We start from the raw sequence: 27,200 nt of genomic DNA on the forward strand, positions 1-27,200 counted from the left end.
GAATCGGGTGCTCCTCCTGTAGTGGCCTTTGCTAGTCGCTCCAAGTAGCCCCCCTTGTTTGGTTTGGGAAGGGCGATATATGTGTCGGAAGGTATTTGGCCGGGCGGAGCCAGGCTGTCTGCACGTATTTTAGCGTATTTTAGTGCCCTCGCCATAGCATAGATGTGGAATCGAGCACCACTGCCCACTAGCCCTCCCTCGTTTTTCCCTGTTTCGACACAAGTCATGTATCGACACTTACTACAGATGGTCGAATTGATGGTCTTTCGAAACAACAGCGCGTTTTTTCTCTATACTAACGCTCCAAGCAAGTTTCACCGGACACTCAGTAATGGCTGAAGTGAGGAGAGGCGAGCAGAGGCGAGCGATTCATAGCAGCAGATGAGGAAACTTCTCATTAAAAATTGTAAAAAAAACGGTGAGTTTATCAAACAGGTAACAGGTAGAGTCGCCGAAATGAAGCTCGCCGAGAAACGGGGGGTGCGTTCGGAAATGCACACCGGGTGTGGCAACGGTGCGCTTTTTCAGCCTGAACTCTGAAGGTAAACTTTCTGAAAAGCAGCAGTTGCTAACCTATTGATGTTTATAAACTAGGGTAAATTATGGTTATAGTCTTAATCTTCAAGCAGGGCCAGGTCAGCTCAACTCTAGTTCAGTAAGTGGTCTGAGGGGGTTCCGGGTGCAGATTCAAAGTATAATTCAGTGACAAGTTATAATCCGCACTCACAGTATCAGGTTTAAGAGTCTTTTTAATGTAGAAGTAGCAGCAGCAGCAGGCAAACAAACAGACGCGTTTCGGCTACGCCGTCATCAGTGTTAACACTCTACTATATAGTCTTAATCTCACAGTATCATAAATGTTAATGCTAGCAACAACAAACATGTAAAGTAGGACACACAATCACAGTATGCCTTCTTCAGTATCAACATGTATTAATATTCTAATATTCTATTATAATTTACCCTAGTTTATAAACATCAATAGCAACGTTAGGTTAGCAACTGCTGCTTTTCAGAAAGTTTACCTTCAGAGTTCAGACTGAAAAAGCGCACCGTTGCCCCACCCGGTGTGCATTTCCGAGCGCACCCCCCGTTTCTCGGCGAGCTTCATTTCGGCGACTCTACTGGTATTCTATTAAACATGCTAAAGTTAACATGTCCCATTTGGCAATGCTTAGATGACAAGTCGAGGTTGTGATGAGATCATTTGAGAAATGGTTGATATGTTTATTATGGTGATAATGGTCTGCTGCTTAGCTCTGTGGCCAGACAAAGGAGGAGGCTTAATATAAAAAATATATACATAAAATCGTCCAATGGATTAAAACCACCAAAGTTGTCATGGTCCTGTAGCTAGAGGTTAGATTGCAAAACCACCATGGAATTAGATCATTTGCTCCAGTTTGAATGAAACCGTGATATAATCTATCTGTTAGCCTGGGTTAGCTTGTGTGCTAAAAAACGTCTATTTAAAAGGTGGCATAACTTCACATTAAAAAATTGTATAAAATCGGTGAGTGGATTAAACATGTTAAAGTTAACATTTCCCATTTGGCAAGGCTTAGATGACAAGTCGAGGTTGTGATGAGATCAGGATGTCATGGTGTGTTGCAATACAGTGGATTGATGTTTTAAATCAATATGGATGTTATGATAGTGTACAACTCTTTGGCTAACTGCACTAAGCTAGCGTGTTAGCATACGGCCGTCATGTTTTCAAGACGTCTTTTTAACATCAAAGACAAAATCGGACAATGGATTAAAACCACCAAAGTTGTCATGGTCCTGTAGCTAAAGGTTAGACTGCAAAACCACCATGGAATTAGATCATTTGCTCCAGTTTTAATGAAACCGTGATATAATCTATCTGTTAGCCTGGGTTAGCTTGTGTGCTAAAAAACGTCTATTTAAAAGGTGGCATAACTTCACATTAAAAATTGTATAAAATCGGTGAGTGGGTTGATGTGTGTGATGATGTCTTTCACACCTCTTCTGTCTTTCTAGGGCAGGGGGGCCATTGTGTTGCAAAAAAGTTCCAGACACCTTTTGAAAGATGGCCTGTCTGGTTTAGATTTGACTGACTATCAGTGATGGCCTCTAATTTTCTGTGCCTAGGAATTCAAAAATGTGAGAAACTCTCAACGTGAAATGTCTAATCAAAGCAAATCTATTTTTCATGCCATACGCCCATCCACACGCACCGAGGCTGGTTGGGCCAGAAATGGAACGCGACTGGGACAATTGGAACGCCACGAGAAATGGAACGCCACAGGGAGAAATGGAACGCCACGTGGAGCGAGGCTTCAGAATGGTAACATTTCCCCATACTGCCCACGGGTCCATTTGGTTCCATTTGCACACTGTCAGAGGTAGGACACCAGAAATGCAACACCAGAAATGCAATTAAATGAATGAATTCAGTTCAGTGGTCACCTGTATGAAGGTGTAACAGTTTAAAAGCGCACACGGCACACATGAGTACAAAGGACCCCAATGGAAACAAGCCTTAATCTGCTTGGGCGTGAAAAATATTTCATTTTTCTCAATCCTAGTTCATTGGGTTTAAAATATTCTCTCCAAAACTACTGTACTTTCCTCTCTCTCTCCCTCTCTATAGATAGATAGATACGGCGACAAGCAACAAAACTTTATTATTGAAATATTTCAATTCTAGTTTCTTTTTGGCCAATGGGACGATAGCATAGAGCCGTGACAGCCAATCAGGGACATGATTAAGCCTGGCTACACAGCGTTAATCAGAGATGTTTCATTCAGGCTAAGATGGCAGCAGCGCTGGTTTGAAAAGTCAGGTCGGTTCGTTCTTTTCTGCAGAGAGGAGGGGGGCGGTGGGGGCCTCTTTGGTCTGCGGGGCCCTACGCAGACTGCGTAGTGTGCTTATAGGGAGCGGCGGGGCCTTACACAGACTGCGTAGTGTGCGTATATGGAGCGGTGGGGCCTTACGCAGACTGCGTAGTTTGCGTATAGGGAGCGGCGGGGCCTTACGCAGACTGCGTAGTGTGCGTATAGGGAGCGGCGGGGCCTTACGCAGACTGCGTAGTGTGCGTATAGGGAGCGGCGGGGCCTTACGCAGACTGCGTAGTGTGCGTATAGGGAGCGGTGGGGCCTTACGCAGAATGCGTAGTGTGCGTATAGGGAGCGGCGGCTCTGCCTAGGCTGCACACCTCCAGCAAACACTCAAATCAGGCTTCTGGCCAAACAGGAGGCCTCAAACATGGCTGCCCCTCATATGCACTACCCTTAAAGGGCCAGTGCTACACATGCATGGGCTGGCAATGGTTGCTGTTGCAACTCTATATTCAACATGATAAATAATAAAAGTTGCAATTTGTGTCTCTTTACTGTTACTACGTTACTTAGCACACACACACACACACACACACACACACACACACACACACACACACACACACACACACACACACACACACACACACACACACACACACACGTAAACAAGTAAATAATGTGAGTTTTCTACTTTTTCCACCACTGGTTGTGAGTTTCAGGAGAGATTTGTTCGGAGCTCTGATTGCAAAAAGCCTGGATCTCGTTTTGTTTTGAGCCCAACAAAGTGTTTGGAGCTCCTTGTTTAAGGCCTGTATTTCCACAAATATATGAACACTAAATATTAAGTGCTTATCAATAGATGAATGTTTTGTAATAATAATCCAAATCTACAAAGTAACTAAAGTTTCCATATAAATGTAGTGGAGTAAAAGTACAATATTTGGGTCTGGGATGTTGTGGAGTAGAAGTAAAAGTAGGCCTGTTGGAAATTGGAAATACTCAAGTAAAGTACAATTACCTAATAATTATCCTTAAGCACAGTACTTAAGTAAATGTACTTACTACTTTTAAGTTACTTAAAATGATTAGTAAACACAATGCAATACATATGAGACCAAAACAGAGCCACAGACAGCCAGTGCATCCATGAATTTAAATCTAGAGTAAAAATAAAACTATTCAAACATCTAAAAACAACAACATGACATCCATGATCAGACATCATATGAAGTACTTCTGCTAACGGACTCTAGAGGGCGTCCAAACAGTAGTTTTCACTCAATTACAAGTGAACGTCTCATTTCACAAGTTTTCAAAAATGTATGGATATCTTTTGAAAATAGCAGATCTACAAGCGGTGTGAGCTTGTAGATCTGCTATTTTCAAATAGCCAATGTATATAAAGTGTTGAAAGTGAAGAGGTTTTGTAATAATAATCAAAATCTACAAGGTAACTGTAACTGGTATAAAGTTTTCAAAACAAACAAACAAAAAGGCATTTTTCCAACGGATCCAACCTAGTTATTACACATGACCAATGAGCTGTGGCCATGTTGTCATAACAACACTATGAATATTAATACACAGGAACAACGACAGACTGTCAACAATCAATTTATTAAACAAGTATTACTTCAACACATGATCATACAATAACATGTGAACAATGAGAACAGCATCACATTAATATTCAATGAAAGCACAATAATGGAATGAGTGAGGAAATAATGATCTGATAATGAATCAATGAATAAGCAATGATTGATTTGAGTTCATTAACAACACATTCAGTAGACGTTTGAATCCAGAGTGATTGACAACATTCTGACAAAATATATTTACATTTTCATCAACAAATAAAAACTAGACTAAAATGTCAGGGAGGGACTGGTGGAGAAGAGATCCAGTAGAAGTAAAAGACAAGTAATTTTATGTTTGGTTGAGCTCGGGTGTAGCTCTCTTTGAAAATAGCCGATCTACAAGTTCACAGACAAACTGTTGATTTAGTGAACTACAATGTTATGTCATTTTAGTCAAATAAACTAGAAAACTAAAATTTAGAAAAAAATACTAAAATATGACAATAATTTGGTGTCAAAATGAACACTGCTCACAATATGTCACTTTGTGACGTAGATCTTAGCTATTAGATAGCTTGTAGATCTGCTATTTTCACCCAAGAGATCTGGTGTAGATTAGGGAAAAGTTGGGGACCAATTAAAGAACCCTGGGGAACCCCAGTCAATAAAGTATATGGGGTTCAAGTGGTTCAGTATAACGGTTTATACACAAGAAACAATATTGATACTGTGAAAATTACAAATATACAGTTCATCTCTGTCTATTGTATAAACATGTCAAAAATAAAATATACATAAAATATGAGTTTGTATCTACATAAGAGACACAAGTATGACACTGATATTTACATCATCATCATTGATGGACAGTATTTATGATACATATTTATAAATGTGTGGAGTGGAGGTTTGTGCACTTCTATCTGATCTAATCTAAGATCTAAAGCTCCCTGTGGTGATGACTCATTTTATACCATAGAGTTTGACATTAACATGGATTTGACCAGGGACCCCCATTTGAACACATTTGTACCAGGGACCCCCATTTGAACATATTTGTACGAGGGACCCCCATCTGAACGTTTCACGTTTTTTTTGCGACGCGTTTTGAACTTGTAGATCTGCTGTTTTTGAATAGCCAACATATAAATGGATAAAGTGGTTCAGATGATCGTGATGCTATGTTAACTACTTTTCCTGGGGACCCCCTGGTACACAGTCCATGACCCTTCACCTTGTGGGGTCCCCAGACGCATGGAGGTCACCGAACACCACTCTGGCACGAAACAACCAAAAGACGTAGCCTGGTTAATAAACCAGACTGCACAACACCACCCCCTGTTGGTAGTGGTGGTGTTGTGTAATATCTGACACGCAGTGAGGAATTAGTATGAGCAACGCCAGGCTACAAAAGACGTGCCATGAGCTTGTAGATCTGTATTTTTTAATAGCCAGCCACCACCCCCCACCCACCCCCGAACGATAATCTTAAAGTGGTTAAAATGTTGTTTTTACTGGGGACCCCCTGGTACGCAGTCCATGACCCTTGTGGGGTCCCCAGACGCATGGAGGTCACCGAACACCACTCTGACACGAAACAACCAAAATACGCACCATGAGCTTGTAGATCTGCTATTTTTTTAAACCATGAACATTGTACAAACCTTTGAATGTATATTTTCCAAAGCAAACTTTGCTTCTGGGGGTCCCTGGAACAACGCATTTTGAGATGGGGGTCCGCAACCAATTACATGTAATTTTGGGGGTCCTTGACATGAAAAAGTTTGAGGACCTCTGATTTAGAAGAACGGTTTAGAATAGAATCGGGTCAAAAAATATTCTAATACCTGCACAAATGTTCACGATTTTTCAAAAATAGCAGATCTACAAGCTTTATAGAGCTGCTATTTTAGGGAAAATGTTTGTGTTTCTTTTATATCATTTGTAACATTTTTAACGACACAAATGTTGTCTTATGGGGGTCCGGGGTCAAAGGTCAAACACTTGGGGGTGTTGTCATGACAACGTCAGAGAAACACTGAATCTACAGGAGCTGGAATGTGTGATGTCACTGTGATGCTGATTACATCATCGTGATTACGTCACCGTGAGTCACTCATGCCCAAATATGGAGTCCATGAGTCACCATGACAACCTGCACTCACTCAAACATGTTGAGTAACCATGGCGACCTGATGTCACCCTCACATAGAGACTCTATCTCTGCTCACACAGACACACTGAGGAGGAGGAGCCTAACCCGAACCCAGCATAGAGAGGTTCAGTGAATGTGTTGTGGAAGGTGTACAGGTGTGTCAGTGAGTCAGAGGACACTGTGTAGAAGGACAGAGTCCCAGTAGGACAGTCCACAAAAACTGCTACTCTGTTGGAGCCCCAAGAGGACTTGACAGGGAGGACAGTCTGCTCATTATTGTGTCTGACACTGTAACTACTGTTACCATCACGATGAGTATAGTCCAGTCTCCAGGACATGTTATTGCATCCAAGGCTACAGTCTTCACCACCTCCTTTCCTGCTGATTCCTCTATAAGTGACTGCTATCTCAACGTATCCACTGCACTCTACCTCCCAGTAACAGCGTCCAGTCAGACCCTCTGTACACAGAACCTGAGACCGTCTATCAAACCTGTCCGGATGTTCAGGATATGATTGATTCTGTTCCCCCTCACGTGTCACCTTCCTGTTGTTCTCAGACAGAGAGAGGTATATGTTTGCTGTGTTTGTGTCCAGAGTGAGACGCTGGGAATCTGATGAGAAAACAACACAGTAAACATTAAATACATCATTCACTAACTGACACACAACACACACACGCACGCACGCACGCACGCACGCACGCACGCACGCACGCACGCACACACATACTTAAAATCAGACATGGAAGCACTTTAACCAATATTTTATGCTATAAGTATTGAAAAATAGCAGATCTAAAAAAGAAATAGCAGAAAAAATATCTAAAAAGGGTTAGGGTTAGGGTAGGGTTAGGGTAGGGTTAAATATAAAAAAATATAAAAAAAAAAAATAGCAGATCTACTCCAAGATAATCCAAGATAATCCAAGATGGCGCCACGTACGGCTGCTTCGTCTTGCGCTCCTCACAGTCAATGCAGTTTTTTACTTATTTTATGTATTTTATATATTTGTATAAGCTTCACTGCAGCTACTTTAGTAAGCTATGACAGAGACTCACTTTTGAGTCTAAGAGATTCCTGGATTGCGCAGCAAAAACCGGAGTTTTTGCACAGGGAAAAAGCACTGGACCGCGCACAGACCACAGCGTCTGGTTGCGAGGCAACGACGGCCCGTAGACGCGCGCGCAGATGGGAAAAAAGACGGGGGAAGAGAGCCGGCTTACAGACGCGTCTTGACCGACGTCCAGACAAAACACCTCTTCCCAGCATTCTTTTATCCAACGTTAACTCCCTGGATAACAAACTGGATCTGCTCCGCGCTAGGATCAAATACAAGGAAACGAAACAATGCAACGTGATTTGCTTGACGGAAACGCACCTAAAGCCACTCGACTCGGTAACATCACCCGTCGGATTTTCCATGTTTCGTATGGACAGAGATAATGGAATAACGGACAAATCCAAAGGTGGGGGAGTGTGTTTTATGATTAATGACAATTGGTGTAATCAGAACTCTGTGCACGAGTTACAGTCGTTTTGCTCCCCAGATCTTGAATTCCTTGCTCTGCTATGTAGACCATACTTTTTGCCAAGAGAGTTTTCAGCTGTAATATTATTTGCTGTGTACATTCACCCTAAAGCTAACACATAGCTTGCGTGTAAAGAGCTATACACGGCTATATGCAATGCTGAAAATCGTCATCCTCATGCGTCACTGGTGGTTTTGGGTGATTTTAACCAGGCATCTTTGAGGAAAGTTATGCCAAAAATGTACCAGCATGTTACAGTGAATACTCGGCTTGACAAAACACTGGACCACTGCTACACATCGATAAAAAATGCATACAAATCACTGGTGCGCCCAGCTTTTGGTAAATCAGATCATTCATCAGTGTTTCTCATGCCAGCCTACAAACAAAAGATCAAACAGACGCCTCCCGTGATTAAAACAGTCCAGCTCTGGTCAGAGGAGTCTGACTTTATGTTACAGGACTGTTTTGAATCGATGGACTGGCCAATCTTTAAGGAGGCTGCAGGAGGCAACATTGATGAATATGCTGACACTGTGCTATCTGTGATTAAGAAATGCATTGATGATGTAGTCCCAACAAAAACCACTAAAGTCTACCCAAACGAAAAGCCTTGGGTAAATGGTACAGTGCACTTGGCCATTAAAGAGAGAGACGAGGCTTTCAGATCTGGGGATGAAGGAGAAATTAAGCGTACACATTATTCTCTTCGCAAAACACTGAGGTCTGCTAAAAGGCATTATGCCAAAGAGGTGGAGTCGAACTTCACTGAATCAAACAACAGCAGAGACTTGTGGCAAGGACTGAAAATTCTCACTGACTTTAAACCCCCCTCCCCCCAAGTGGACAGTTCCTCCTCACTCCCTGAAGAGCTGAATAGATTCTACTTCCGCTTTGAGGCACAGAGTCAAGCAGCTATCTCCCCCACCCCCCCACCTACCCCCTGCACTCTCCAGGACCCCAACAATGGAGAGGCCCTTCACACCTCTGTGTTAGAATGTGACACTGGGGAGAGCATCACCACAATGTCCCTTGTAGAAGCGGATGTTTGTCTCTCCTTCCGCCGTGTTAATCCACGAAAAGCTGCTGGCCCAGATCAGATCCCTGGCCGTGTCCTGAAAGCATGTGCGTCGCAACTGGCTGGTGTGTTCACGGACATCTTCAATCAGTCCCTTCATGAGGAAAAAGTCCCATCCTGCTTTAAATCGGCAATAATAGTGCCGATTCCCAAGAAAGGCAAGGTGACTGGGCTGAATGACTGGAGGCCGGTTGCACTCACGCCAATAGTGAGCAAATGCTTTGAAAAACATGTCAGGAAGATGATCTATGACAAATTGCCACCCACACTAGACCCACTGCAATTTGCCTATCGTCAAAACAGATCCACAGACGATGCCATTGCCACAGCTCTACACACGACCCTCTCACACCTTGAGGAGAAAAAATCATATGTGAGAATGCTGTTTATTGACTACAGCTCAGCATTCAATACCATAATTCCCCTCAAATTAGACACCAAGTTGAAGAGTCTGGGTCTAAATTCAAGCCTTTGCGGCTGGATCCTCAACTTTCTGTCACAAAGACGTCAAGTGGTGAAGATGGGAAAAATTACCTCTGCCCCTCTGACTCTCAGCACAGGTGCCCCCCAGGGATGCGTTTTGAGCCCCCTCCTCTACTCCCTGTACACCCACGACTGCGTGGCCCTGTTCAGCTCCAACCAAGTGATCAAGTTCGCGGACGACACCACAGTCATAGGCCTGATCACCAATGATGATGAAACAGCCTACAGGAGAGAAGTGGAGAATCTGGAAGCATGGTGTCAAGAGAACAACCTATCTCTCAATGTGGAGAAAACAAAAGAGATTATCTTTGACTACAGGAGGCCTCCTAAAGTCCACTCACCCCTCAAGATCGGGGGTGCTGCAGTGGAGAGAGTCAAAGAGTTCAAATTCCTGGGGGTACACATCATTGAGGATCTGACCTGGGCAGTGCAGACAGAAAAGGTGGTCAAGAAAGCCCAACAGCGCCTCTACTTCCTCAGGAAACTGAAGAAAGCTGGGATGGGTCCCAAAGTCCTACGGGCTTTCTACAGGGGCACCACGGAGAGCATCTTGACTGGCTGCTTCACTGCCTGGTATGGCAGCTGCACTGACCTCAATCGCAGGGCCCTGCAGAGGGTTGTGCGGACAGCCGAACGCATCAGTGGATGCAATCTCCCCCCAATCCAAGCCTTGTACGATGAGCGCTGTGTCAACAAAGCCTGTGGAATCATGAACGATTCTCACCATCCCAACCACAGTCTGTTCAAGATGCTGCCTCATGGAAAACGTCTACGCAGTCTCAAAGCTACCAGCAACAGACTGCAAAGGAGCTTCTTTCCACGGACAGTCAGGCACATGAACGAACTGTCAAAAACGAGAAAGATCCAGGGAAAAAGGAATCGCTAGCACCCCCCCCCCCCCAGCCCCCAACCCCTTACGTTCCCTCCTTGTGAAGTTGAACTGCACCTACTGTACATACCCCTTACGTTCCCTCCTTGTGAAGCTGAATTGCACCTACTGTACATAAATGCATACTGTGAAGTTGAATATATTAATCTGTTGCACATAGAACACTCTGTGAAGATGTTTACAAAAGTTAAGTACAGTACAGTAGCAACTACTGGAAAAATATGCTGTTGGCGTATAGAATATGCCAAACTTTTTGCACAAGTACATCTGAGGATGCTCTTTTCTTTTCCTGTTGCTCTTTTTGCATTTTGCACTCCTTTTTAGATTATTATTATTATTATTTTTAGATGTGGTTTGATGTTATTATATTGTTTTTTTTCTTCTTTGATATACGACTGCATTGACTGAAGGATGCCAAACAAAAACAAATTTTACTCTTATGTACCTGTACAAAAGACGTAACAATAAAGTACAACCTTGAACCTTGAACCTTGATCTACAAGCTCACAGCGCGGCACCGAGTGCCACGCTGCAAGCTTGTAGGTCTGCTATTTCTTATTTTATTTGAATACATATTTTTAAAAGCAAACATTTGTGACTGGAACAAGATATTTTGAGATAGGGGTCTGCGGCCAAACGTGTGTCATTTTGGGGGTCCTTGACATGAAAAAGTTTGAGAAGCACTGATTTGGAAGACATTAATAGAATGGGATGAAAATATTGCTGTGAGCTTGTACGTCTGCTATTTTGACACCTGTGGGTGAAGTGGACGGATGGGGTTCCTCGCACCCTAGTCTGACACCCAGTGACCAAATGACACACTATGAGCTTGTAGATCTGCTATTTTAGCATAGCCAAAATAGTTGAATTATGAGTTAATATGGTTAAAGTGCAAAAAATGTGGTGTGAACTAGTTTACTGGGGAGCCCCTGGTAAGCCCCCAAGGACCCCTATGGGGTCCCCAGACTGGTGGATGTCGCCGCCCACTACTCTATTACTCAGTGACCAAATGTCGTGCTATGAGCTTGTAGATCTGATATTTTTAGAATAGCCAATAGAGAACAATGCTCTAAGTATAAACTGTGACACAAAGTAGTTTACTGGGGACCCCTGGTGCACAGTCTGTGACCCCTGGGGGTCCGCGGACACAGGGGGGATCCCCGCCAACTACTCTGGCACCAATTGACCAAATGACGCCCTATGAGCTTGTAGATCTGTATTTTTGAATAGCCAATAGAAAGCAATAAGGTTAAAGTGCATAATGTGGCGTGAACTAGTTTACTGGGGACCCCCTGGTAAGCCCCCAAGGACCCCTGTGGGGTCCCCGGACGGGTGGAAGTCGTCGTCCACTCTGGCACCCAGTGACCAAATGACGCGCTATGAGCTTGAAGATCTGCTATTTTTTTAAAAGCATGAACATTTGTGTAAACTTTTGAATGGTATATTTTTCAAAGCCAACTTTGCTTCCGGGGGTCCCTGGAACAACACATTTTGAGATGGGGGTCCGTGGCCAAATCCATGTAATTTTGGGGGTCCTTGACATGAAAAGGTTCGAGGACCACTGATTTAGAAGAACGGTTTAGAATGGAATCGGGTGAAAAATATTCAAAGACCTGCACAAATATTCGTGACTTAAAAAAAATAGCAGATTCACAAGCTCGCAGCATGGCACCGCAAGCTTGTTTTTCCCCACACATGGACTCACGCACGTATTAGTAACCTTTCTTCTAGTGTTGATTTTGTTGACTAAATGTTTGTCAACTTGCTTACTTCACTGACGAAAACTAAATAAAAGCTAAACTCTGACTAAAACAAAACTAAATATATTGACAATTTAGTCAACAAATAAAAACTAGACTAAAATGTTAGGGAGGGACTAGTGGAGAAGAGATGCAGTAGAAATAAAAGAAATGTTGCTGAAAATAGCAGATCTACAAGCTCACAACGCATTGTGCTGTGGCACATTGTGAGCTTGTAGATCTGCTATTTTCAGCATGCAGCAAAGCGTAAAATCTGCCATTTTGATACCATCAAGGTCCATCAAATTACATCACGTTTTGAGCTTGTAGATCGAGTACTTTTCAAACATACATACTACAAATTCAGAACCTGTCAGGATGTTACACATTTTGAGCTTGTAGATCTGCGATTTTTGTCTAACTTTCAAATATAGACAATCTAAAAGCTCCAACGCATGGTGAGCTTGTCAACTCAGTCAAATGTGAGCATTCTTTAATAGAAAACATATTTATACTGTTAAGTCTGTTATTTGGTGGTGTGTTTAAACTTAGTCTTGCTGGTGTTAAGGACCAGGCCAAGAGCAGAGAAACCTGAATTCCCTGGAAGCTCTCCTGAAGAATTTTCAGAACAGCATCTGGGGAGGAGCCAACCAAGCATACAACAGTGTATAAAATGTTAATGTGTGATATTGACACAGACAGACAGATACTCACATCTGGTAATGAGTTGAGGATTAAGCCAATCTTCTCCTCCATGTTTCACTCTAAGTGAGGAAAACATATTTTGTTCAATCTGATTAATCAAATACTAGGGCTGTCAATCGATTAAAATGTTTAAATCTGAATACCAAGACCTCCAACGGAAACAAAACAGCAAGGGCTTTTTAGGGATTTTTTTTTTACTGCACTTTTACTGTTCTTCATCTTTGTTAAATACAATTAATCACATGATTATGATCAGTAGACAAATGCTTGCTTTATGCAAATTAAAGTTAATTATTATTGGAACAATGACAACTACAGTCCAGAATCTTCAAGTAACAAAAGGTTTGAATGGGAGAAAAAAGCTCAAGCCCAACAAATAACAGATGGGCATATTTATTTACTAAAATTGCAGTAATGATTACTAATGATCTGGCTTTTATTGTGAAGGTGTCTTTACTTGGGAGATAATAAGCTATATGAGCCTTTTTATCAGTGGCATGTTATGTTTAATCAAACTACAACAATATGTTTACCTCAGAGTTTGGAATGGACCACAGTTCAAACACCACAGTGCATTAATTGCACATCAAAACAAATTGCACCGAGACACATGAGGGAAACACTGCACATTCAGTGCAATAACATGGACACAGCTCAAGTCTACTCACTTGCAGTTCTCCAGGACTGGAACATTCACCATGCTGGAGCTCAGGTCCAGCTCTCTTAGGGAGGGATGAGAGCTTACAGCTGAGACCAGAAGTTCACAGCATCTCTCTGACAAGTAGCAGTGAGCCAGTCTGAATGAAGAATGAAACACCAGATTGATTGATTGATAATCATATTTGAACTGGAGGCCCCCACCCTGACAAGCACTTTGAACAATGCCTCGCAGTGAGCTTGTAGATCGTCTATTTTCACAATGTTTGCCTATTCCTTCCGTAATATTTGACAATTTGGTTTTAAAGGTCTTAATTCATTAAATTGTACCTCTATAAATGTGCAGATACCCTGTATACACGTATACTGTATGTTGCACATTAAGCTAATCATCTGGGGACCGCACAAAATAAGTTGGGGACCCCCTTAGTGTCACACATCGAAAATAGCACATCTACAAGCTCACAAGCATTGCGTCCTCAACGCGCGGTGATCTTGTAGATCAGCTATTTTCGGTGTGCAATCTCTACTCAGGCACATAGGCTTGGGTCACCATGATATCAAGCTTATTAATACATTCTCACCACAGCATTCATATTATATTCACATAATACAGCACATAATAAAACAGATGCATTGGGTAAATGTATCTTACCGTAGAATCTCCAGTCTACAGTGCATACTCTTCAGTCCTTCACAGAGCAGCTCCACTAGTCCTGAGTCGTTCAGGTTGTTTTCACTGAGGTCCAATTCTCTCAAATGGGAAGGATTAGAGCTGAGAGCTGAAGCCACAACTCCAACCCCTGTCTGTCTGAGTTTACAGCCAACAAGTCTGTAAGTGCAGATTAAATAAGAGATTATCAAAACAAATTATTCATAAAGTATACATAGTTCACTGTCATGGAAGTTAAATAAAAGATCTCCTATCTAGTTATCCAGACATAAACAGTATTTAGCGGAGTAGAGTGTGGAATAGACGACACCACTTGACAGCACAGAATGACTGTACGGAGGAAGATAACAATTTTTATGTTAAAGCTTTCAACCAGCAGTTAAAGGTGTGAAATGAAGACTGAACTACATTGTATATTTACTGCCTAAACTTTGTAAAAGCGTTACAAACAAGCACCGACACAACGTTAGTTTGCATTTCCCCCAATATTATAACATTTCATAAGCTACAATATGGAGGTTATGTGAAGAGACAAGAGACAAAACCAGGAAATGCAAGTGATGCTCCCACCAGCTGGACAGTTGAGTTATAAGAATGATGAAACCACTCCTCATCCATAAATGTTGGGACTATTAAATATAGTCTGACTACGTAATATTTATTTTAATTCTTTTCCTTTTGCTACTAATATATATTTTTTTTCAACCCCAGAAAATTGGAAACGCCAACTCCAAATATCTTAGCAAACATAAGCACGGATATTAGAAGTGTCTTGTATTATTGTTCTGTAACTGTATATCATTAACATAAAAATATACTTTAGTGTTGTATGTCCCTTTAACGGAGTAAAGAAGCTCACCTGGTGAACTGTGGCAGATGTAATACAATGATTGAATCTGGAGCTTGGACAAACATTTTGTTTTAAGTTTGGCTAAGTTCCACAGATACCTATTGTGAAAATAGCTGAACTACAAACTCACAATAACTCGCAATGAGCTTGTATATCGGCTATTTTCACAATTTTGCCCCTTTCTTCTGTAATATTTGACAATTTGTCCAATTTGGTTTAAAAAATGTCTTAAAAGTCATTGAATTGTACCTTTAGAAATGTGCTGATAATCTGTGTACATGTATGTATGTTGGTTTGTTTACAACAACTATGTAGACATTAAGCTAATCATCTGGGGACCCCATTGGGGCTCCCGACCCTCAGTTTGGAACCACATGCATAGGCTAATCAAACGATAATTGATTGGTACAGTAAGGTCTACACAGACACATAGGCTTTTTGGATTACCATGATATCAAGCTTATTAATACATTCTCACCACAGCATTCATATTATATTCACATAACACAGTACATAATAAAACAGAAGTGATCAAAATAAATTGGGTAATGTATCTTACCGTAGAATCTCCAGCCTACAGTGCAGACTCTTCAGTCCTTCACAGAGCAGCTCCACTAGTCTTGAGTCCCGCAGGTTGTTTTTACTGAGGTCCAATTCTCTCAAATGGGAAGGATTAGAGCTGAGAGCTGAAGCCACAACTTCAACCTCTGTCTGTCCGAGGTCACAGCCAACAAGTCTGTAAATACAGATTAAAGGGACATTTCACTTTCAAAAAAGCTTTTGGTCATTTTATCATCTAATCAGGCTTTTATGAACACTCTGAACAGTTTTTAATTTGCTTGATTCAATATTTAGATATTTGATGTAAATGTTATCAGTCTTCCTTCACCATTTTAACTTCAAACTCCATTTTAACCATGATAGATTCATTAAAACACCCATTATTTCTTTCTGGGATAAGCTTTTATTTTAAAATGTTCCCTTCCTCTCGGTGATGAATATAAAGTAATCCATAATCTATCAGGTAACAGTGTTCCAGTGTCCTATACATCCTATAGTATCATAATCTATCAGGTAACAGTGTTCCAGTGTCCTATACATACTATAGTATCATAATCTATCAGGTAACAGTGTTCCAGTGTCCTATACATCCTAGTATCATAATCTATCAGGTAACAGTGTTCCAGTGTCCTATACATCCTAGTATCATAATCTATCAGGCAACAGTGTTCCAGTGTCCTATACATCCTATAGTATCATAATCTATCAGGTAACAGTGTTCCAGTGTCCTATACATCCTGGTATCATAATCTATCAGGTAACAGTGTTCCAGTGTCCTATACATCCCAGTATCATAATCTATCAGGTAACAGTGTTCCAGTGTCCTATACATCCTAGTATCATAATCTATCAGGTAACAGTGTTCCAGTCTCCTATACATCCCTCTATCATAATCTATCAGGTAACAGTGTTCCAGTGTCCTATACATCCCAGTATCATAATCTATCAGGTAACAGTGTTCCAGTGTCCTATACATCCCTCTATCATAATCTATCAGGTAACAGTGTTCCAGTGTCCTATACATCCTAGTATCATAATCTATCAGGTAACAGTGTTCCAGTCTCCTATACATCCTAGTATCATAATCTATCAGGCAACAGTGTTCCAGTGTCCTATACATCCTAGTATCATAATCTATCAGGTAACAGTGTTCCAGTGTCCTATACATCCTAGTATCATAATCTATCAGGTAACAGTGTTCCAGTGTCCTATACACCCTAGTATCATAATCTATCAGGTAACCGTGTTCCAGTGTCCGATACATCCCACTATCATAATCTATCAGGTAACAGTGTTCCAGTGTCCTATACATCCTACTATCATAATCTATCAGGTAACAGTGTCCCAGTGTCCTATACATCCCAGTATCATAATCTATCAGGTAACAGTGTTCCAGTGTCCTATACATCCCTCTATCATAATCTATCAGGTAACAGTGTTCCAGTGTCCTATACATCCTAGTATCATAATCTATCAGGTAACAGTGTTCCAGTGTCCTATACATCCTAGTATCATAATCTATCAGGTAACAGTGTTCCAGTGTCCTATACATCCCAGTATCATAATCTATCAGGTAACAGTGTTCCAGTGTCCTATACATCCCTCTATCATAATCTATCAGGTAACAGTGTTCCAGTGTCCTATACACCCTAGTATCATAATCTATCAGGTAACAGTGTTCCAGTGTCCTATACATCCTAGTATCATAATCTATCAGGTAACAGTGTTCCAGTGTCCTATACATCCTAGTATCATAATATATCAGGTAACAGTGTTCCAGTGTCCTATACATCCTAGTATCATAATCTATCAGGTAACAGTGTTCCAGTGTCCTATACATCCTAGTATCATAATCTATCAGGTAACCGTGTTCCAGTGTCCTATACATCCTAGTATCATAATCTATCAGGTAACCGTGTTCCAGTGTCCTATACATCCTATAGTATCATAATCTATCAGGTAACAGTGTTCCAGTGTCCTATACATCCCACTATCATAATCTATCAGGTAACAGTGTTCCAGTGTCCTATACATCCTATAGTATCATAATCTATCAGGTAACAGTGTTCCAGTGTCCTATACATCCTAGTATCATAATCTATCAGGTAACAGTGTTCCAGTGTCCTATACATCCTAGTATCATAATATATCAGGTAACAGTGTTCCAGTGTCCTATACATCCTAGTATCATAATCTATCAGGTAACAGTGTTCCAGTGTCCTATACATCCTAGTATCATAATCTATCAGGTAACAGTGTTCCAGTGTCCTATACATCCTATAGTATCATAATCTATCAGGTAACAGTGTTCCAGTGTCCTATACATCCTATAGTATCATAATCTATCAGGTAACAGTGTTCCAGTGTCCTATACATCCTAGTATCATAATCTATCAGGTAACAGTGTTCCAGTGTCCTATACATCCTAGTATCATAATCTATCAGGTAACCGTGTTCCAGTGTCCTATACATCCTAGTATCATAATCTATCAGGTAACAGTGTTCCAGTGTCCTATACATCCTAGTATCATAATCTATCAGGTAACCGTGTTCCAGTGTCCTATACATCCTAGTATCATAATCTATCAGGTAACCGTGTTCCAGTGTCCTATACATTGCATTAAACCTTAAGAGAATCATTTATTCTCACTCAACTGATCCATCGCATGAGGGACTGGCTTTCCATATAAAATAAATTGTAAGCTTGTAGTTGACAAGAGACATCTTTGAACTTGTACTACAGAGTGCTTTCACCATGGAGAAGGGGGTTTAACAGTATTATTGGAACGTTTATCTACCCTAAATTCTAATAAATCTTTATAAATGGTAAATGGTGCATTTATATAGTGCCTTGGTCCAAGGTATTTTAGAGAGATTGTGCATTACATTCACCCATTCATACACACATTCATTACATTCACCCATTCAAACACACAGACACACACACATTCATACACCGATGGTGGAGGAAACCATGCAAGGCACCAACCTGCTCATAGGGAGCAACTAGTATAGGGGTTCAGAGTCTTTCTCAAGGACTCTTCGACACTAACTCTGGGGAAGCCCGGGATCAAACTGGGAACCCTCTGTGTTCTAATAACGGTCTCTCTACCCCTGAGCCACTGCTACCCTTATAGTTTAAAAAGTTAACTGTAATGGCAGATTGACTCTAGGATGTTTCTATTCACTTGACTACTAACCTCGCCTTTCTGCAGTTCCTCACAGCTGGGATCAGTCTGTTTCGAAACTGCTCTGCTGTGTTGTATTTCTTCAGGTCAAACTCTTCCAGAACATCCTCAGACATCTGCAGCATGAAGGCCAGAACTGAACATTGGCTCCCAGTCAGTTTCTTCTTTGATCCGTTCTTTGACTTCAGGTACTTTTGCATCTCCTGATGTACTGAGTTGTCGTTCATCTCCATCAAACAGTGGAAGATGTTGATACATCTGTCAGGGGAGGCATCATCAGTGTTCATCCTCTTCAGGTTCTTGATGGCTTTCTGGATCTCTTCTGGACTGAATTCTGTCTGACCCAAAAGTCCTCCTAACAGACTCTGGTTGGACTCCAGTGAAAGGCCATGAAGGAATCGAACAAGTAAGTCCAGGTGGCCATTTTTACTCTTCAGGGATTTTTTCTTGGCAGCTTTCAGGAAGTCTGAGAGGGAGCTGTCACTCTTGTATTTATTGTCTTCCAGGAATGTCTTCAGTACCTTCATGTTCTTCTGTGTGAAACAGTGGAACAAGTAGACTGCAGCCAGAAACTCCTGGATGATCAGATGAACAAAGCTGTAGACCGTTTTCTGGAACAGCACACCCTCTCTTTTGAAGATCTTTGTGCACACTCCTGAGTACAGTGAGGCGTCTTTCACATCAAGACCACACTCTTCCAGGTCTTCTTGGTAGAACATGATGCTGCCTTTCTCCAGATGTTCAAATGCCAGCCTTCCCAGCTTCAGAAGAACTTCCCTGTCAGTCTCTGTGAGGTGCTGTTGATTTACCTCATCTGTTTCACCATACTTCTGCTTCTTCCTCTTTGTCTGAACCAACAGGAAGTGGCAGCACATCTCAGTCAGGGTCTTGGGCAGCTGTCCTATCGTGTGTGTCATCAACATGTCCAACAGAATGGTAGCAATGATCCAACAGAAGAGTGGGATGTGACACATGATGTAGAGGGTCCTTGATGTCTTCAAGTGTGAGAGGATTCTGTCGGCCAGCTTCTCTTCACCTTTCTTTAAAGACTCCTCCTTCTGGGGGTCTGGGCTGGTCTGTTCCTCATCACTGAATCTGTTCCTGAAGTACGTCTCCTTCTGGGGGTCTGTGAAGCCTCGTACTTCTGTCACCAGGTCAACATATTCAGGAGGGATCTGATTGGCTGCTGCAGGTCTGGTGGTTATCCAGAGGAGGGCTGAGGGGAGCAGATTCCCCTCGATGAGGTTTGTCAACAGAGCATCCATTGATGATGTCACTGTGACATCAGAAACAATGTTTTTTTGGAAATGGAATGAAGACCTGCTTTCATCCAGACCATCAAAGATGAAGCCAACTTTCCAGACAGCGAGCTGTTCTGCTGTGACCTTCTTTAAAGTTGGGTGGAAATCATGGATCAGTGAGAGAAGACTGTACTGCTCATCTCTGACCAAGTTCAGCTCCCGGAATGAAAAGGGAATCAGGAGATCTATATCTTGATTTTCCAAACCCCTTGCCCAGTCCAGAATGAACTTACGCACAGAGAATGTTTTTCCAATGCCAGCGATGCCCTTGGTCAGAACTCTTCTGATGGGTGTCTCTCTGCCAGGGCGGGGTTTAAAGATGTCACAGCAGTTGATTGGTTCGTCATGGAAGGTCGTCATGTTGGAAGCTGTCTCAAGCTGTATCACCTCATGTTGCCTATTTACCCCTTCGCTCTCTCCCTGTGAGATGTAGAGCTCTGTGTAGGTGCTGGTGAGGGAGGTTCCAGACTCTTCCGTCATGTGGTCTTTCACTTCATCAAGACTCTCCAAACTGACCTTATAATCCTTCAAGTCACCCTGCGGACTGACGTCTGAAATGAGAGAAAATACGAAAGATACATGTTTTAAACATTCAGGTTAATATAATTATATAATAATAAAATGAATATTTAGCCTGACTATGATTTCTGAAATGTAAGCATTCAATTTATTAATATGAAATTTGTAATTAGTGCAAATGATATCCAGTCTTACTGTGTCCACTGCTGGTGTGACTGGGTGTCTTCAGTCCAGGTGTGGTTCTGGATCTCTTGGACGCCTGCTCTGTCACAACACAACCACTCCTCTTCCTCTCTCTGTGGAGATGAATAGACAACTTACTTATGAATATAAACAATGACTTATCAATACATATCAATATCACTCCAAGGCCCTGAACGTAATACTAGTAAGACGCCCTAAGGCCGAGAAGTGACCTCACCCTAAGGTACACGCATCCGCCTGGGTGATGGCAGACTGCTGGGCGAGCGCTGGCACTTACAATGACCAAGTTGGTTGTTTAAGTTGGACAAAATGTGGCCATATTTTCCCAAATATGGAGATGGCTGACATCAAAGACCACAAGAAACTGACACAATACGTCCATATATGGGCATTCCCATATATGGGATTAATACTGATGACATCAGGGACCTCCATATATGGGCATAAAAGGGACAAGGACGGAATTAATTTGCAAGTGTGACTTGTCTCCTCCGCACATCAGCGCATGCAGGCAGACTGCTGGGTGGCAGCCAGGCCATGTGGAGCTGGCATGGACCTGGGTGACAGCAGACTGTTGGGCTTTGGCATGGAATCAACTTTGACCAAAACTAGACTGCACTCTGTCGAGGTGGTCATGTATGGCCTACTTGTGCGCCAGCAGAGCACGCCCTGATATTTATATCAGGTTGCACTGATATAAATAAAAATTGCACCAAGAATGCTTGATTTCATACTAAAGGCGACCTACGGTCGTGATAAATGTGCAAACTAAAATAACAGCAGCCGATTTGCATAATACAAACAAACGCTCCAGTTGTACATTGTCAACATGCAACCTGTTTTCATGGACCTTTTCATCAAAACGGTCCCTTTCCAAATGTGCTTCCATAATGACGACAGTCAGACAGATCACATTGTCATGTTATAGTGTTATATATTGTATAGGAGGATTGACATACTGTGTGTGTGGAGGTCCAGGTTCACTGAAGGCAGGATGTTGTCCCATTGACCAGTCACTCTTCATAGACACACAGCTGGGTGTTGGAGACTCTGCTCTGTGACTTCTGGAATCATACAAATGTTTATACATTTATCATGTAAATGGAAGTCATTCATAATATTCAGTAAAACAGTGAACGTTAAACGATCATTCCATTACTCATCCGTGTGCAGGAAAATACTAGCCTATCTACAAGTAAGACGCCTTAAGGTGAGAAGCGACCACAGGGCGCGGGGAAACAACAGGCCTAAAAAAATAGTCAGTGTAAATCTGGCAATGTACACACGTGTGTGTGTGTGTGTGTGTGTGTGTGTGTGTGTGTGTGTGTGTGTGGGTGTGTGTGTGTGTGTGTGTACTGCAGGGGTCCTCAATAGGCGGACCGCGGTCCATGTCCGGACCCAGGCGCACCTCCGTCCGGACCGCGGCACATTTCTGAGAAATCTCCGCACAGTTGTATCTGACGATCGGACTGACTGTGTGTGATTTGTGTTTGTGTGTGCGTGGGTGTGTATGTGCTCATTCGCTCAAACACATACACAGGCTCACAAGACACACCCCTACGCCAATTTGCAAGCCCACAAAGCGTAGCGGGTGCAACGTGCTGTGGGCTTGTAGATCAAAGGTTTTCCTTCCCTCCGAAGCAGCGCTCTCCATGCTGCTCCCCCCTCCCCTCCCCTCTCCACACACTCATGCCGCTCGCTGCCTGAAAAAGTTGCTAAAACCTCTTGGAAACCATTGCTCCCACTGGATTAATAACTTAGAGATCTTCTACCTTTGGCTGTTCAATTGGAGAGGACAACAGCAACACATTAATATCCACGATGTAAGGCTCCAACTGCTTGCATTAGACGAGAAATGGTCGCGAAACTCGCGATGCGTGATCATGCGTCTTTAACAATGTGATGTGTCGTCGCATATTATTGCCAGCTATCCTAGGCTGTGTTAGGTTAATAACTATGACTCGTTGACCCTGATTTGACTGGCCATTTGACATAGGCAACCAGCACAGTCTGGCTTGTGCAGTAGTGTGTCAACTGAATGTCAAGTAATCCTCTCCCCCTCACGCTAAGTTTCACTTTATTTTCCATTCTGAACGACAAGCCTAATATTGCATTCATGCTCTTTAGTTTCCAATAATTAAACTATAAGCCAGTGTTTTATTGCTACACAATAAATGTAAATAATGTAGCCTACTCTACATGCATAAATAATTATCCATTCATACATCCATCCATCTTCAACCGCTTATCCAGCATCGGGTAGCAGGGGTAACAGTTCCAACTGAGATTTCCAAAGTTCCAAATAATAATAATAATAATTAAAATAAACAATTCTAATGATTATAAAATAAACATACATACATACAGTACATACTGTATAAATGTATCCGCCTTATTTCGCCTTCGCCTTTTTTTTCGGACCCGGACCTGTTTCAAAAAAATATTTCTGGACCTTCAAGATTTGTATTTGAGGACCCCTGGTGTACTGTATAGGCTCAGTGCAAATGGGATGAAATGTTTCCAATAAAGGATGCTGATAGTTAATGTCTTGTGTCCATAATGTTTGTACAGAACCAGACTGGGAACAGAACATATAAATGACATGTAAATGACATGTGACACCATGACTGTCCAAAATGACATGAGAATAAGTAGAACAGAGAGCATATCTCCACCAGGCCGGGTTGGATACAGTTTTAGTCTTTGACCGATGGTTGAAGACGTATAAGTGGGCTGGTATAGCGCCACCATTAAAATATAAATATAATGAAGGGATTGGCTTCCTTGGCCTATTGGCAGTGTGCACAAGAAATGTGTCTCTATAGACACATCCATCCACCATCCAGACAGACAGACAGACAGACAGACAGACAGACAGACAGACAGACAGACAGACAGATCACTTTGTCATGTTATAGTGTTATATACTGTATAGAAGGATTGACATACTGTGTGTGTGGAGGTCTCGGTTGATCACTGAAGTTGGGAGGATAATCTTTAGACCAGTCACTCTTCATAGACACACAGCTGGGTGTTGGAGACTCTGCTCTGTGACTTCTGGAATCATACAAACGTGTATACATTTATCATGTGAATGAAACAGTGATTTTGGGGGTTTTGCTTGTGTACATGACCTATATAACTTCACCACTGAACACCACATTGTGATTTGTACAACTTCATTCACAAACTGTACACATAGTAACTGATACAGATTGAACAGGGAGGACACACTGTTATTAATGTATTGTTTTGTAGTTTAAACATGCATGACATCACTAGGTCATGTTCAGGGTTGTCACACCAAATTCTGGGCCCTGGGTACTTTAACTATTGAAAAATAGCAGATATACAAGCTCACAGCGTGGCACCGAGTGCCACACTGTGAGCTTGTAGATCTGCTATGTCAGTGGTGCTCAAACTTTTTCATGTGAAGGACCCCCAAAATGATACGTGTCTCAAATTAATTTGTTCCAGGGACCCCTCAGAAGCAAAATTTGAGTCACAAATGTTCACTTATATTCAAAGATTTGCACACATTTTCACAGCTTTTCAAAAATAGCAGATCTACAAGCTCGCTGTGCGGCACTCGGTTAGGGATGCTGAGATTAATCGATACAGATCATAATCGCGATACAAATGTGCACGATAGGAGTGAATCAGTTCATTGGTGCGACACCCCTGAACATGACAAAGTGATGCCATGCATGTTTAAACTACTATAAAACAATACATTAATAACAGTGTGTTCTCCCTGTTCAATCTTTATCAGTTACTATGTGTGCAGTTTATGAATGAAGTTGTTGTGATTTGTCAGTCACTTGACTGACAGCGATCCCTTGGTTTTTCCAGGAAGTCCGGGCTACAACTGTTGCAGTCGCTCCAATGAACTGCAGAGGAGAACGAGGCATCTAGCTTTTTATATCTGTGATCAGCACCCCTACTCTTGGTGCCGCGCTGTGAGCTTGTATATCTGCTATTTTTTCAATAACTAAAGTATACAATAATTCCAGGCCCCTCCACCTTGGGCCCTAGTAACTCCCCCCCCCCCCTCCCCTTGTGACGCCCCTGGTCATGTTATAGTGTTATATATTGTATAGGAGGATTGACATACTGTGTGTGTGGAGGTCTCGGTTGATCACTGAAGCCAGGGGGAATATCTTTAGACCAGTCACTCTTCATAGACACACAGCTGGGTGTTGGAGACTCTGCTCTGTGACTTCTGGAATCATACAAATGTTTATACATTTACCATGTGAATGAAACAGTTATTTTGGTGGTTTTGCTTGTGTACATGACCTATGTAAAATAGTGTGTTACATAAATAGATATTACATATAGATACACCATAGTGTGTTACATAGATAGTGATTTGTACCACTTATTTTGGTCAAAGACCGATGACACAAGACTTAAAGGCCAAAATGTAAAGTGGGCTAGTATATCGCCACCATGAAAATATAAACATAATGTACAAGAAAATTGTCTAGTAGCTTGCTAGATTAGACACGTCCATCCAGGCAGACAGATCATGTTATAATGTTATATATTGTATAGGAGGATTGACATACTGTGTGTGTGGAGGTCTCGGTTGATCACTGAAGTTGGGAGGATAATCTTTAGACCAATCACTCTTCATAGACACACAGCTGGGTGTTGGAGACTCTGCTCTGTGACTTCTGGAATCATACAAACGTGTATACATTTATCATGTGAATGAAATTCTTGGGGGTTTTGCTTGTGTACATGACCTGTATAACTTCAACCACATTGTGATTTGTACAACTTCATTCACAAACTGCACACATAGTAACTGATACAGATTGAACAGGGAGAACACACTGTTGTTAATGTATTGTTTTATAGTAGTTTAAACATGCATGACATCACTAGGTCATGTTCAGGGGTGTCGCACCAAATTCTGGGCCCTGGGTACTTTAACTATTGAAAAATAGCAGATCTACAAGCTCACAGCGCGGCACCGAGTGCCGCACTGCGAGCTTGTAGATCTGATATGTCAGTGGTGCTCAAACTTTTTCATGTGAAGGACCCCCAAAATGATATGTATTTGGCCACGGACCCCCATCTCAAATTATTTTGTTCCAGGGACCCCGCAGAAGCAAAATTTGAGTCACAAATGTTCACTTATATTCAAAGATTTGCACACATTTTCACAGCTTTTCAAAAATAGCAGATCTACAAGCTCGCAGTGCGGCACTCGGTTAGGGTTGCTGAGATTAATCGATACGGATCGTAATCGCGATACAAATGTGCACGATAGGAGTGAATCAGTTCATTCAGTGTGTATTGGCACAATTGACATCTGAAATCGTGATGTATCGTATCGTATCGTATCGTATTGTAATGTATGGTATTGTGATGTATCGTTCGCTGCATGTCTGAATGGGTTTTTCACATAGTATTTCATTCTATCCTGTGTTTCCGAGGCATCTTGAACCGTCGACTGCAGCTGTGACTGCCAGTAATTTTGACATTTAGTTTTACTCTTGTTACAGCTTCATTTGATTCCATTTATACTCTCTGAGTTATGATGGTCCTTAAAATGTAAACGTTAGAGAATCACTGGTATTGTTATTGTAGTGATGTTAAGTCCAAATCGCAATAAAATTGGGAAAAGGGGTGTATCGCATCGTAACGGGAACAGGGGTAAATCAGCTCTGGCGCATATGCATCGAGGGAACAAGGGAATTTGTGTGCATCGCTTCCACGTTTGTCACCCATAGGGAAGTTGCTAGGCCAATCAGAGGCAGGTGGGGGCGGGTCTTTACGTACGCAGCCTGTAAGAACAGCTGAGAATTGTAGTCCTTGGATAAGTCCCGGAAAAAACGCGACGTGATTTGCCAGTAGTCACTTGACTGACAGCGATCCCTTGGTTTTTCCAGGAAGTCCGGACTACAACTGTTGCAGTCGCTCCAATGAACTGCAGAGGCGAACGAGGCATCTAGCTTTTTATATCTGTGATCAGCACCCCTACACTCAGTGCCGGGCTGTGAGCTTGTATATCTGCTATTTTTTCAATAACTAAAGTATACAATAATTCCAGGCCCCTCCACCTTGGGCCCTAGTAACTCCCCCCCTTGTGACGCCCCTGGTCATGTTATAGTGTTAGATATTGTACAGGAGGATTGACATACTGTGTGTGTGGAGGTCTCGGTTGATCACTGAAGTTGGGAGGATAATCTTTAGACCAATCACTCTTCATAGACACACAGCTGGGTGTTGGAGACTCTGCTCTGTGACTTCTGTAATCATACAAACG

General features: G+C 42.0%; 4 protein-coding genes across 4 annotated transcripts in view; all 4 read right to left on the minus strand.

The window, feature by feature from the left end:
- LOC308292373 (protein NLRC3-like) overlaps positions 1–27,200 on the minus strand; it is a gene marked incomplete at its 3' end in the record, with an annotated part of 202,764 nt that overhangs the window by 97,071 nt on the left and 78,493 nt on the right. The gene's annotated exons all lie outside the window — the stretch shown is intronic.
- LOC308292267 (neoverrucotoxin subunit alpha-like) lies at positions 2,807–13,186 on the minus strand (the record flags this gene model as incomplete). The annotated part of the gene is made up of 5 exons (XM_080734582.1): positions 2,807–3,092; positions 6,649–7,156; positions 9,014–9,060; positions 9,976–10,054; positions 13,177–13,186. The coding sequence occupies 5 exons, from the start codon at positions 13,184–13,186 to the stop codon at positions 2,807–2,809; spliced, it is 930 nt and encodes a 309-aa protein (XP_080590708.1).
- Positions 15,703–19,423, minus strand: LOC308292268 (NLR family CARD domain-containing protein 3; the record flags this gene model as incomplete). The annotated part of the gene is made up of 2 exons (XM_080734583.1): positions 15,703–15,883; positions 18,909–19,423. The coding sequence occupies 2 exons, from the start codon at positions 19,421–19,423 to the stop codon at positions 15,703–15,705; spliced, it is 696 nt and encodes a 231-aa protein (XP_080590709.1).
- Positions 19,480–27,200, minus strand: part of LOC308292269 (protein NLRC3-like) — a gene marked incomplete at both ends in the record, with an annotated part of 41,041 nt that continues 33,320 nt past the window's right edge. Inside the window, 2 exons of the mRNA XM_080734584.1 lie at positions 19,480–19,507; positions 19,725–20,748. Of these exons, the coding sequence (XP_080590710.1) occupies positions 19,480–19,507; positions 19,725–20,748 (1,052 nt within the window). The remainder of the gene's footprint in view (positions 19,508–19,724; positions 20,749–27,200) is intronic.

Source organism: Nannobrachium achirus, assembly GCF_963921795.1.
Source record: "Nannobrachium achirus genome assembly, chromosome: 10".
Lineage (NCBI taxonomy): Eukaryota > Metazoa > Chordata > Actinopteri > Myctophiformes > Myctophidae > Nannobrachium > Nannobrachium achirus.